This window comes from Bubalus bubalis, chromosome 9 (genome assembly GCF_019923935.1).
Source record: "Bubalus bubalis isolate 160015118507 breed Murrah chromosome 9, NDDB_SH_1, whole genome shotgun sequence".
NCBI lineage: Eukaryota > Metazoa > Chordata > Mammalia > Artiodactyla > Bovidae > Bubalus > Bubalus bubalis.
This window is the reverse complement of record NC_059165.1, coordinates 90,337,769-90,351,431: the sequence shown is the minus strand read 5'-3', so window position 1 is coordinate 90,351,431 and position 13,663 is coordinate 90,337,769. Positions and strand designations below refer to the sequence as shown.

The following is a 13,663-nucleotide window of genomic DNA, read 5'->3' as shown; positions in this document are numbered from 1 at the left end:
ATACAAAATGAAAGGGCAAAGGCAGGAAATCACACATAATCAGACGACCCTAACAAATAAAACTCAATTCTTTTCTCCAATCACTGTCTGCCCTTTTCCCTTGTATGTAACATTTTGACTTCACTGGATAGAATTACACATACTACTTTGCATTCTTTCCTTTCACCTTACAACCAAAGTATTTTCTTTTTACTTGAATATTTATTTTTATTTAAATTTATTTTAAATTGCAGGATAATTGCTTTACATTATTGTGTTGGCTTCTGCCTCATATCAATATGAATCACCCATAGGTGTACATATGTCCCCTCCCTCTTGAACCTTCTTCCCACCCCCCACTCCATCCCACCCCTCTAGGTTGTCATAGAGCACTGGATTTGAGCTCCCTACATCATATAGTAAATTCCTGCTGACTATCTAATTTTACATATGGTAATGTATATGTTTCAATGCTACTCTCTCAATTCGTCCCACCCTCTCCTTCCACTCATATGTCCAAAGTCTGTTTTCTATGTCTGTGTCTCTATTGTTGTCCTTAAGATAGGTTCATCAGTACCATTTTTCTAGATTGCCTATATATGTATTAATATATATTTGTTTTTCTGACTTACTTCACTCTGTATAATAGGCCCTAGGTTGATCCACCTTATTAGAACTGAGTTAAATGTGTTCCTTTTTATGGCTGAGTAATATTCCACTGTGTATATGTAGCACAACTTCTTTATCCATTCATCTGTTGATGGACATCTAGGTGAGTTCCATGTCTTAGTTATTGTAAATAGTGCTGCAATGAACATTGAGGTACATGTATCCTTTTCAATTATGGTAGCATTTTCTATCTTAACATACACTCTGCATTGCTATAGTAGTGTGTGAGACAAGTCAGGACCTAGCTAAGTGACCAAGAAAGGCAAAATGATTAAGCAAAATATTAAAACAGATTATTGAAACAAAAAGTTGAAACAGAATATCCCTTGTTTGAACAACTAAATTAATATGGTAATTCTCAGCAAATTCCCAATCCATTTACTGATCTTTTCCAAGAGGGTGGCACTTGTTGGACATAGTTCAATGGCAATTTCTCCCTCTTATAAGGTCCCTTCTCAGATCTGGACTTCAGTGCTTTAATTCAAGAATGAGGACTAAGTCTACTTCTTCACAAACAGTACATAAGAGGGGCAAAGTCTGAACATACCCACAGGGTAGAGTGCTAAACAGTACATCACAAGGCAGCAAGCAAGCTCTAAAATCCAACAAGGTGGCAGCTCTGGTAGAAAGCTTTCCCACAATCAATTATTTTATAGGTTTTCTGACTATTGTGAGTTTTCTGGTGTGTGATAAGGGAGGAGCTCTGGCTGAAGGCTTTCCCACATTCACTACAGAGATATGGCTTCTCTCCAGTGTGGGTTCTCTCATGCCGAACCAGGGAAGACCTCTGGCTGAAGGCCCTTCCACACTGATTACACTCATAGGGGTTCTTGCCAGTGTGAGTCCGTTCATGTTGGTTGAGAGATGAACGGTCACTGAAGGCTTTTCCACATTTATTACACTCATAGGGCTTCTCGCCTGTGTGCGTTCTCTTGTGCAGGATCAGGTAAGAACTCTGGCAGAAGGATTTCCCACAGTCTTCACATTGATAGGGCTTTTCCCCTGTGTGGATCCTCTGATGTTGGGTAAGAGACGAAATCCTGTTGAAGGCTTTCCCACATTCATGGCATGCATAAGGCTTTTCTCCAGTATGAGTTCTCAAATGCCGAGTGAGGGTTGAGCTGTGTGTAAAGGCTCTCCCACATTCCTGACACTCAAATGGTCTCTCTCCTGTGTGGATTCTCTGATGCTCACTCAGGGAATGCCTCCGGTTAAATACTTTCCCACACTGGTGACATTCATAGCGTTTCTCCACTGTATTGATTCTGTTTTGTATGGTAATTGCCATACCATGATTAAATGATTTCCCACTTTCTGTATATGCAGAAATTCTCTCTCCCATTTGAGTTCTTTCATGTGGAATAAGGTGAATATTTTGGCTGAGATCTTTTCCACAGTTAATATTTTCACAAGGTCTATGGTCTGGATATCCCATCTGATGATGGTTTAAGAATTGATCAGATACCAAACTTGCAATAGCTAAGTCATAGTCATAAAAATGTCTCCCTATAGAATCTCGTGATAAAACAAGTTCTGAACTCAGGTTACAGTTTTCCCCAAATTCATACCAGTCAATAGGCTTCTCTTGAGAAAATGCTGCTATCTGGGGGTACCCCATTTGCCTCAAAAGCCTCTGGAAGTCTTCACAGTTCCCCTCAGATTCAGTATAACCCCAGTCCTCTCTGGGGAGCTTTGTAATATTCATACCCCCAAGTGGTGCTTCCTCCAAAACCACCTTCTTGTAAACTGACTGTTGGCTTCTCAGTTTAGTCTCCCAATCTGAAATAAATTGAAGGTTGGGTGGGGGGCAGGGGGAAGAAAGAAAAGCAGGACAAAATTATTTTCAACAACAACAAAAAAAGCATTTCCAACATATACAAAGGACCTGTGGATTCATGTTCAAACATCAGCTTTTAACATGGAGGAAGGCAAGGTGAAGGAAAGATGGATCAGAATTCTGGTGGAGCAAAAAGTAAATGTGGAAAGAAAGGGGAGAGAATAAGATTGCAGAGGAAATAAGACAGACATATGGCAAAAAGCACATGAAAAGATGCTCAACATTGTGAATTCTCTGGCAGTTCAATGGTTGGGACTTAATGCTCTCACTGCCAAAGGCCTGGGTACAATCTCTAGTCAGGGAACTAAGATCTTGCAAGTTATGCAGCACGTACCCCCCCCCCAAATTATGCTCAACATCACTAATTATTAGAGAAATGCAAATCAAAACTATGATGAGATACAAGCTCACATCAGTCAGAATGGCCATCATCAAAAATCTACAAATAAATGCTGGAGAGGGTGTGAAGAAATGGGAACCCTCCTACACTGTTGGTGGGAATGTAAATTGGTGCACCTACTATGGAAAACAGGGCTTCCCTGGTGGCTCAGACAGTAAAGTGTCTGCCTGCAATGCGGGAGACCCAGGTTTGATCCCTGGGTTGGGAAGATCCCCTGGAGAAGGAAATGGCAACCTACTCCAGTACTCTTGCCTGGAAAATTCCATGGACAGAGGAGCCTTGTAAGCTACAATCCATGGGGTGGCAAAGAGTCAGACACAACTGAATGACTTCACTTCACTTCACTATGGAGAACAGTAAGGAGGTTCCTTAAACAACTGAAAATAGAGCTACCATATGACCCAGCAATCCCACTCCTGGGCATATACCTGGAGAAAACCATAGTTTGAAAAGATATATGCACCCCAATATTCATAGCAGCACTATTCACAATAGCCAAGACATACAAACAACCTAAATTGTTTATTGACAGATGAATAGATAAAGATGCTGTACATATATACACTGGAATATCACTCAGCCATAAAAGTGGATGAAATAATGCCATTTGCAGCCATGTAGATGAACCTGAAGATTGTCATACTGAGTGAAGTAAGTCAGAGAAGGACAAACATATGATATTGATCTTATGTGAAATCTAAAAGTGAGTGGTAGAAATGAAATTATTTACAAAACAGAAATAGAGTCACAGATGTAAACAACAAACTTATGTTTATGGAGGAAAAGGGGTGGAGGAGGATAAATTGGGAGATTGGGATTGACATATATACAATACTATATATAAAATAGATAACTAACAAAGACCTACTGTATAGCACAGGGAACACTACTCAATATTCTATAATAACCTATAGGGGAAATGAATCTGAAAAAGAATAGATACATGTATATGTATAACTGAAATACTTTGCTGTACACCTGAAGCTAACACAAAACATTATACATAAACTAGACTCCAATAATTTTTTAAAAAAATAAGAGTGAGGAGAAAAAAAAGAATGGAAGAGGGAAAAAATTATCAAGAAAGCAGAGAGGGAAGAGATGAAACAGGAAACACAGGTAGAATTACTTCCAGAAGGAAAAGGGATGTTTTTCTCTGCACCTAAAGAGGGTTAGTGGAAGCTGGTTCATGGCAGAAGGTTGCTGGGGGATAAACTAAAGGCACAATGGGAAGAAACAGCCAAGCACCTCAGCCTTCTCCTTAGACAATTAGGGTCTCTGTGGAGGGACCTATGACCAGGAGTCCCCAGACACTGTCCTCATCCCAATGGGCCATATCTGCCTGCTTTGCACCTGAATATGAAGCTTGCAGAGTTCCTTTCCCTGCCATCCACATGGCTTCTCCTTGCTCTAGGTGGAAAGATACCACTGGTTGAAAGAGTGAATATGCCGTCCACAGAGAAAAAGTGGTAACTTGAGAGGCTGATGCTAGGCATATGGTGCCATCCTCAAAGCCTGAATTGGTTCTCTGGTTCCTCAAGGCTTCTGAAAGAGACACGGGAGAGGTAACACAAAGACCAAGCTAAAGATTGTATTTTCCTAATTTAAAAAATGATCATACACTTCTTCAGAGATACAAATGGCCCAGTAAACACATGAAGAGATACTCAATATCACTAGTCATTAGGAAAACACAAATCAAAACCACAATGGATACCACTTTATACCTATTAAAATGTCCATAAAATTTTTAAGGGCTTTCCAGGTGGCACTAGTGGAACAAGAGATGTTATCAACACCTCAGCTAAGATGCATTTCTACAGTGGCACGGGCTGCCATATACTGAAAGAATCAGGCCATTTGCCCTACAGGAGACACCACAAGGGCAGGAACCATGCATGTCTCATTTGCCAGTAAATCCCTACTTCCTAGCATAGTTCTTGACGTGCAGTAGATGCTAAACAAACATGACTTGACGGACACAGAAGGACCAGCTGGTCTTACCCACAGAGGCCAGGTTCCCACAGGTCTCTAGCATCACATCTCTGTAGAGCTTCCTCTGACCAGGGTCCAGCAGCTCCCACTCCTCCATGGAGAAGTCCACGGCCACATCCTTGAAGGTCACCACCTCCTAAAATATCACGATGGATCAGCTCAAGAATGCCCCCCCACCACCAACCAATGTCCAGAGAAGGTAAAGTGAAGGTGTTAATTGCTCAGTCATGTCCAACTCTTTGCCATTCCATGGACTGCAGCATGCCAGGCTTCCCTGCCCTATTTCACCACAATTTAAAAAAATACATATGTGTGCATTTTAAAGAGGATGGTGCCTTGGGGCACCCCTCCCTGCTCTATGGGAGAAACTTCGGGGTCTTCAGAGATGCTTGGAGCCCAGGAAGGAGGCACAGTCCTTCTGAAGGGATAAGGGACCTCCTCCTCATACATAAGAGCCACCTGAATGCCTACACCCAGACACTCATGACAAATTCTCCTCCTTTCCCAAAAGGCAAGGGCGCTCCATGTCTGACAGGTATGTTCCCTCTGGACACGCTGGGTGCCTTTCAGGGGAGAGGAAGTCCCACTCACCTGGGGCCAGGGGAGCAGGCACTCAGCAGCCATTCTGTCCTCCCTCCTGGGCAAAAGTAGGTTCCTGGGCAGGCAGGGCTGGGAGAGGAAAAATGCAGAGTGAAGACTGGATCTGGCCTGTCCCAGACCCCAGAGTCCTCTCCACCACTTGAGGTCACACATACACACAGAGGAGAGTCATGGAAGCCAGTGATGTGGACAGAATGAAGGGACAAAGTAGGTGATCAAATATTAATCCCACTAGGGGATTGGAAGTACAAAAACATGGGAGACCCCTGTAGGTTAATGATTACTCAAGAAAGCAGGTTTGTTTTGAGAGAGTCATTTCCTAGGCAGGTTGATAAGAAGTCTAGGGGTCCCCAGGGAGAGAGGGGTCTGGAATTCTCAAGGAGGAAGAAAGGACAAACTTTTTTTCCTCTACATTCCTTAGGATTATGTATCCTGCCTGAGGACAGTCTCTGGATTAAACCTTCTGGCTAATTCTGTTATCTTAAAATGTAAATTATGGGAGTAGGTCTGGTGAGGTATTTACAACCTCCAGACATTCTTTGGATTCATTGGAGAGTATATAACTCCATTGCTAACACTAGCAAGTGGGTACTCTTTCTACCCCCTTCTGATGTCTATGTCAGAAGCTTTCTCTATCTCCTTTATACTTTAATAAAACTTTATTACACAAAAGCTCTGAGCAATCAAGACTCGCCTCTGGCCCTGGATTGAATTCTCCTCTGGAGGCCAAGGATCCCGGTGTCTTTACGTGGTTCAGCAACAACTTTTCAGTTTAGCTACTAAACCAAGTAGGCCTTCTTGACAACAAAACCATGTAACCAGAAGCATGAGACATACCCCCAAACAATAAAGCAATGGTGGCATGAGCCCCACATTCTGCTCAGTGAGCTCAGTAAGTTAATGATCCCTATAACATGCTCTCTGCACACATGGAAAAACAATCATTTGTGGACCTAGCTTGACCACACAGGGACAAGAAAACTCCCCTGCTCAACCTGGAGGAATAGACGCTGATGATGGAAGCATGATGTCTACTCAAGAAAGACAAAGAAAGTCTTCTTCCCCTCCCCATTTTAAAACTGAAGCCCACTAAGTTCTCACAGCATTTCTCAGGCCTGTGAGGCCTGCTTGTAAGCCTCACAAGCAACCTATTCTAATAAATCACTTATCTATCACTTTGCTCTTGCTGAATTCTTCTCTGCACTGAAATGTTATCTTTCAGTGGTACCAGAGTTCTACAGAGCCCCCTTGAAATGACACCAATCGGTTTCACCAGGACAAGCCAGGGGTCTTAATGGCTCCATTTTCTGTGGGTTTTATTTGTTTTCTTGGCTGTGCTGTGTGGCACACAGTGGGTGGGATCCTAGTTCCCTGACCAGGGATCAAAACCCTGCCCCCTGCAGTGAAAACTCAGAATCCTAACCACTGGACCACCAGGGAAGTCCCAGTGGCTCCATTTTCTGGATGAAGATACCAGAAGATACCAGGTCTTAGAGGCACACAAGTTCTACTGTGAAACACTCTGTACTAGCGTCCCAGGGTGCTATGACAAATGACTACACAATTGGGATGCTTAAAACAGCACAAATTTATTTTCTTCCAGGGAGGTGAGAAGTCTGAGATTTAGGTGTGGCAGGACCCATCCCCCCCAAAGGCTCCAAGTGAGGGTCCTTCCTTCCTGCAAGAGATGTAAGAGACATGGTTTTGATACCTGGGTCGGAAAAATCCCCTGGAGGAAGGCATGGTAACCCATTTCTTCTTGCCTGGAGAATCCCAGGGGCAGAGGAGCCTGGCGAGCTATGATCCATAGGGTCACAAAAAGTCAGACAGGACTGAAGTGACTTAGCATGCATACACATACTCCAATTAAAAAATAAATTTTAAAAGATAGTAATGAGTGTCGCCAAGGATGGGAGACTCTCACACATTGCTAGTGGGAATGGAAAATGGTGTAGCCACTGTGAAAAACAACTACCACAACTACTGAGGCCCACGCTCTACAGCCCATGCTCCACAACAAGAGAAGCCACCGCAATGATAAGCCTGTGCACCACAACTAGAGACAGCCCACATACAGCAATGAAGACTCACCACAGCCAAAAATAAGTAAGTAAATCAATACAATTTTAAAAATAGAAAAGTTTAAAAATCTAAAAATGGTGGCAGCTTTCACCAGATCCATTAGGGACCAGAGGGGATGTGATTTCTTTTCCTGAGAGCTGGCTCTGACCCTCTCCACATGGTGGGTGGGAGCTATGGGTGCAGGATACCATGCTGAGCCACGCCTCATGGTTGTGTCAGGTGATGGGACACATGATACTTACCCTGGGGAAACATCTGATGATGGGTGCCCCCTGGGACACACAATACTTAACCTGGGGAAACACCTGCTCATGATAAGACTGGTGTGGGCTGAATCATGTCCTCCAAGTCTTGACCCCCAGTAGCTGTGAATGCGACCTTATCTATAGATAGGATCTTTGCAGAGGTGATTAGTTAAGATGAGGTCATATACCGAAATCAGATTGATTATATTCTTTGCAGCCAAAGATGGAGAAGCTCTATACAGTCAGCAAAAACAAGACTGCGGGCTGACTGTGGCTCTGATCATGAACTCCTTATTGCCAAATTCAGACTTAAATTGAAGAAAGTAGAGAAAACCACTAGACCATTCAGGTATTACCTCAATCAAATCCCTTACGATTTTACGGTGGAAGTGACAAATAGATTCAAGGGATTCGATATGATAGATAGAGTGCCTGAAGAACTATGGACAGAGGTTCATGACATTGTACAGGAGGCAAGGATCAAGACCATCCCCAAGAAAAAAAATTCAAAAAGGCAAAATGGCTGTCTGAGAAGGCCTTATAAGTAGCTGTTGAAAAGAAGGGAAGTAAAAGGCAAAGGCGAAAAGGAAAGATATACCCATTTGAATGTAGAGTTCCAAAGAATAGCAAGGAGAGATAAGAAGGCCTTCCTCAGTGATCAATGCAAAGAAATAGAGGAAAACAAGAGAATAGCGAAGACTATAGATCTCTCCAAGAAAATCAGAGATACCAAGAGAACATTTCATACAAAGATGGGCACAATAAAGGACAGACATGGTATGGACCTAACAGAAGCAGAAGATATTAAAAAGAGGTGGCAACAATACACAGAAAAACTATACAAAAAAGATCTTCATGACCCAGATAACCACAATGGTGTGATCACCCACCTAAAGCCAGACATCCTAGAATGCAAAGTCAAGTGGGCCTTAGGAAGCATCACTATGAACAAAGCTAGTGGAGGTGATGGAATCCCAGTTGAGCTATTTCAAATTCTAAAAGATGATGCTGTGAAAGTGCTGCACTCAATATGCCAGCAAATTTAGAAAACTCAACAGTGGTCACAGGACTGGAAAAGATCAGTTTTCATTCCAATCCAAAAGAATGCTCAAAATACCGCACAATTGCACTGATCTCACACGCTAGCAATGGCACCCCACTCCAGTACTCTTGCCTAGAAAATCCCAAGGATGGAGGAGCCTGGTAAGCTGCAGTTCATGGGGTCACTAAGAGCCGGACACGACTGAGCGACTTCCCTTTCACTTTTCACTTTCATGCATTGGAGAAGGAAATGGCAGCCTACTCCAGTGTTCTTGCCTGGATAATCCCAGGGACGGGGGAGCCTGCTGGGCTGCCATCTATGGGGTCGCACAGAGTTGGACATGACTGAAGTGACTTAGCAAAAATCACTGTAGATGGTGACTACAGCCATGAAATTAAAAGATGCTTGTTCCTTGGAAGAAAAGTTATGATCAATCTAGACAGCATATTAAAAAGCAGAGACATTACTTTGCCAACAAAGGTCCATCTAGTCAAAGCTTTGGTTTTTCCAATAGTCATGTATGGATGTGAGAGTTGGACTCTAAAGAAAGCTGAGAGCCGAAGAATTGATGCTTTTGAACTGTGGTGCTGGAGAAAACTCTTGAGAATCCCTTGGACAGGAAGGAGAACCAATCAGTCCATCCTAAAGGAAATCAGTCCTGAATACTCATTGGAAGGACTGATGCTGAAGCTGAAACTCCAATCCTTTGGCCACCTGATGCAAAGAACTGACTCATTTGAAAAGACCCTGATGCTGGGAATGATTGAAGGTGAAAGGAGAATGGGACAACAGAGGATGAGATGGTTGGATGGCATCACTGACTCAATGGACATGAGTTTGAGTCAGCTCCGGGAGCTGGTGATGGACAGGGAGGCCTGGCATGTTGCAGTCCACAGGGTCGCAAAGAGTTGGACACGACTGAGCAACTGAATTGAACTGAACTGAGGTCATACTGGGGTAGAGAGTGTCCTAATGCAATATGACTGGTGTCTTTAAAAAAGACACACAGACTTCCCAGTGGTCTGGTGATTAAGACTCTGTGCTCCCAATGCAGGGAGGGGTCCAGGTTCGATCCCTGGTCAGGGAACTAGATCCCACATGCCACAACTGAGAGTTTAAATGCTGAAACTTCCCTGCTGGTCCAGTGGTGGAAGTCTGCCTGCCAACGCAGGGAACATAGGTTCCATCCCCTGTCCAGGAGGATCCTACATGCCTCAGAGCAACTGCACCTGTGTGCCACAACTGCTGAAGCCCACTCACCCTAGAACCCATGCTTCACAAGAGAAGTCACCACAATGAGAAGCCTGCATACCACAACGAAGAGTAGCCACCACTCACCACAACTAGAGAAAGCCCATGCATAGCAATGAAGACCCAGCTCAGACAAAAATAAATAAATAAAAATTTTTAATGGGGAAAACATAGACATGTGACTTCCCTAGTGATCCAGTGTCTAAGACTCCACACTTCCAATGCAGGGGGCCTGGGTTTGATCCCAGGTCAGGGAACTAGAGCCCACATGTGCAATTAAAGATATTGAATGCTTCAATTTAGACCTAGTACAGCCAGACAAAAAAATTTTTTTTAAAGAGAAACACACAGGGAGAAGGCCATGGGACAAAAGAGGCTGGGACAAGAGACTGGAGTGATGCAGCCACAAGCTAAGAGACACCAAGGACTGATGGCCACCACAGGAGGCTGGAAGAGGCAGAAAGGACCCTCCCCTGGAGGCTTCAGGGGGACCAGAGCCCTGTGACATCTTGATCTATCTGCTCTTGGGACTTTAAATTGCATCTGATGGTAATGAGTTCAGGACCCCCTATCCCTTTCAAGCTCTTTCAACCAATCCACTCCCACCCTTCGGTGGTTCAAGGGATTCCCCCTCCCTTGTGGTTGATGTCAGTGACCCCGTTTGGCCCTCATTTACCTAGGCCTCTGGCACCTGCCTCAGGGTCTTCCCTTTCAGGGTTCAAAACCACTGAAACTCTGTCCTTTCTCCACAAGAAAGGGCTGATGAGGGCTTCCTGGCAGGGAAAAATGCAATCCACCCCAGGGAATAGGAGGCATTGGCAGAATGTTCGGCTGCGACCTCATTCCTGAGCAGGGGTGTCTGGGTACCAGTGGAGTAGACCCTTGATAGCGTCTCACTGGAATCACAATGCTAAGGCTAAGCCAGGGTCTTTCCTCCTTGACACCTACACTGGGGCTGGATCGTTCTCTGAGGGGCGTCCTGGGCATTGTGGGGTGTAGAGCAGCATCCTTGGTTTCATCCCCTCCATGCCAGGAGCCCCCAGGTCCTGACAACCACAGACGGCCTCAGACACTGCCCAGTAGCACCCCTCCAAGGGGGCAGAACCACCCAAGGTCAGACCTCCTCCCTGGGTTTGCCCAAGCGCCCAATGAGTCTACATGCAGGAGTCTGGACGTTCGGTTTACTCCATATCCCTGTACTGTAACATTAGGCCTCTGAGAGCTCCATTTACCTCACAGCACAGTTTGCCCCACGGACCTGTCGTGCAGGGGTATTTTCACAGGATAGGTGTTGGACTGTTTCACAGGTCAGGTGCAAGCTGCCCGACTTCTCTGACTCTCCTTTGCGCCTGCAGTGTGACAAGTGGAGCAAACCCAAGGGTAACAGTCCAGGCCATCCCTCCCGCTAGGGACCCCTCCCCAGACCCCATCCCGACCCCTGATAGCCTAACTACCCGCACAGGCGCGGGGGCCAGGCTCGGGGACCGCATCCTGTCTGCGCCGCCCGGATGAAAGATGCATGGGTGCTGCGGTCCCAGGTGTGGGCAAAGATAACCCACAGCGCAAGCCTAGTCTACCCGAGACCCGCCGCGGAGGAGGCGCTCAGTGCAGCGTGACCCGGGGACCCGTCAGCACCCGGCCTGCCCGCGCCCCCCATCGGCGACCCCAGTTAACTCACACCGCCGTTGTCGCCCGGGGACGCGCGCTCACGATGGATTCGGCAGTGCGCTTGCGCACCACGACGCCATGAACTACAAGTCCCAGAAGGCTCCGGGCGCGATCCTGCGTCTCTGTCCCCTGGAGGCAGCCGAGTTGAGTCTCAGCGCCCTCTATGGGCGGGCGGTGTCTCCTCAGGATTGAGATACCTCCTGCCTCAGAGGACGTCCTCATATTCCAGTCGCACACGCCTGCTCTTGGAGCAACTCAGGCGCATGCGCAAATTTCTTCACTAAAGGAGAAAATCGAGCGGCGGTGTAGTGGACTCCCCGCTGCCACTGCAGGGGGCACAGGTTCGACTCCTGGTCGGGGGACTGGGGCCCACATGCCACGTGTCATGGCCTAAAAAAAAATAAGGGCGAAAATTCAGTATATTCAGCACTATGCCTGAGACGTAGCTTTGCCAATAAAACAGTAATAACATTATTAGCTATTATTCATTAACACACTAGTAAATGTATAGGCCACTATATAGTAAAATTATTGTTTTAATGATAGTTTACTTATTAGTAATATTAATATATTGATTTATGCTGTGGTGGTGGTGGTTTAATCACTAAGTTGTGTTTGACTCTTGTGACTGCATGGACTGTAGTCTGCCAGGCCCTTTTGTCCATAGGATTTTCCAGGCAAGAATACTGGAGTTGCCATTTCCTTCTCCAGGGGATCTTCCTGACTCAAGGATCGAACTCAGGTTTCCTGCACTGCAGAGAGATTTTTTTACCGACTGTGCTACCAGGGAATTCCCTAGATTTATGTCAGTAGTATTCTATTAAAAAATAAAACTACCACGGTTAATATATTAATATAAGTTGGTAATATATTCTTAAAACTTGCAACCTCCAGAATGGTGAAAAGCACATTGTTGGTGAAACCAAGTCCATGGTCATTTGTTGTAGGGTCCTGAATGATCTCAGACAATGTGCTGAACAATTTTTCAGCCCCTTTTTCAAACCGACTTTTCCAGGCTTAGCCCATGACATGGAAGGTGTGCTGCCTGGATTCCTCCTTCAGGACTGAAGGTCCTATTCTTCCTGCAGCTGGAATGCTGCTGACCAATGTGAAGTGAAAGTTGCTCAGTCATGTCTCTTTGCAACCCCATGGACTAAACTGTCTATGGAATTCTCCAGGCCAGAATACTGGAGTGGGTAGCTTTTCCCTTCTTCAGGGAATCTTCCCAACCCAGGGATCGAACCCAGGTCTCCTACATTGCAGGTGGATTCTTTGCCAGTTGACCCACAAGGGAAGCCTTGCTTAGTTAAAAATAATAGGGACTTCCTTGGTAGGCCAGTGGGTGAGAGTTCGTCTTCCAATGCAGGGAATGAAGGTTCAATTCCTGGTTGGGGAATTAAAAGCCCACATGCCACGGGGCAACTAAGCCTGTATGCTGCAACAAAAAGATCCTGCATGCTGCAATAAGACCTCGTGTAGCCAAATAAATATTAAAAAATATATAGCATTCTAAATACAAAGATTAAGAGCCACTATCATTATCCCTGTAATCCATAGATACTTCATCTGCTGCTAATAAGGCATGTTTATTGACAAAACTTCTTTTTCTGATTCCCCACTCTGTGTGCAGCTACAGCTGAGGTTCTGGGTTCATGAAGACCCCTCAGTTAGGGAAACTCGTCTGCTGTTTCAACTACATCAGTCGTCCACATAGGGGGATTTCCAATCAAACAGGTAGGCACCTGCAGAAACATTGTCTCCAACCACCCAAACCTTCCCCAACCATCCAATAAAATGTCTTGGACTTGCAGTGTCATATTCCTTTAATCTTATACTGATCTTTTATTCGCTCAGTAAAAAGACTTCCTGCCAACCCATCATTATAATTATTAGGA

General features: G+C 45.0%; 1 protein-coding gene across 5 annotated transcripts; it reads right to left on the bottom strand.

Annotated features, from left to right (window-relative positions):
- Window positions 1-919: 919 nt before the first annotated feature.
- Window positions 920-12,358, bottom strand: ZNF554 (zinc finger protein 554). 5 transcript variants are annotated; one of them, XM_025293132.2, is made up of 6 exons: window positions 11,779-12,341; window positions 11,333-11,449; window positions 5,472-5,549; window positions 4,890-5,016; window positions 4,239-4,427; window positions 920-2,427 (listed from the first exon to the last, which is right to left on the bottom strand). In XM_025293132.2, the coding sequence occupies exons 3-6, from the start codon at window positions 5,502-5,504 to the stop codon at window positions 1,244-1,246; spliced, it is 1,533 nt and encodes a 510-aa protein (XP_025148917.2). In that variant the 5' UTR covers window positions 5,505-5,549; window positions 11,333-11,449; window positions 11,779-12,341; the 3' UTR covers window positions 920-1,243. The 5 variants fall into 5 exon arrangements, with proteins under 5 accessions (XP_025148917.2, XP_025148916.2, XP_006047966.2 ...); XM_025293131.2 differs by having other exon boundaries at window positions 4,239-4,430; window positions 11,779-12,336; XM_006047904.3 differs by lacking the exon at window positions 11,333-11,449 and having other exon boundaries at window positions 4,239-4,430; window positions 11,779-12,336.
- Window positions 12,359-13,663: the final 1,305 nt, after the last annotated feature.

Coding starts and splice junctions, on each gene's coding strand:
- ZNF554 (XM_025293131.2), bottom strand. CDS start 5,504: ATGGCTGCTGAGTGCCTGCTCCCCTGGCCCCAG. Junction 4,431..4,889: donor TGGGAACCTGGCCTCTGTGG/GTAAGACCAGCT, acceptor TGTCTCTTTCAG/AAGCCTTGAGGAACCAGAGA. Junction 2,428..4,238: donor TCTGCAAGCTTCATATTCAG/GTGCAAAGCAGG, acceptor AATTTATTTCAG/ATTGGGAGACTAAACTGAGA.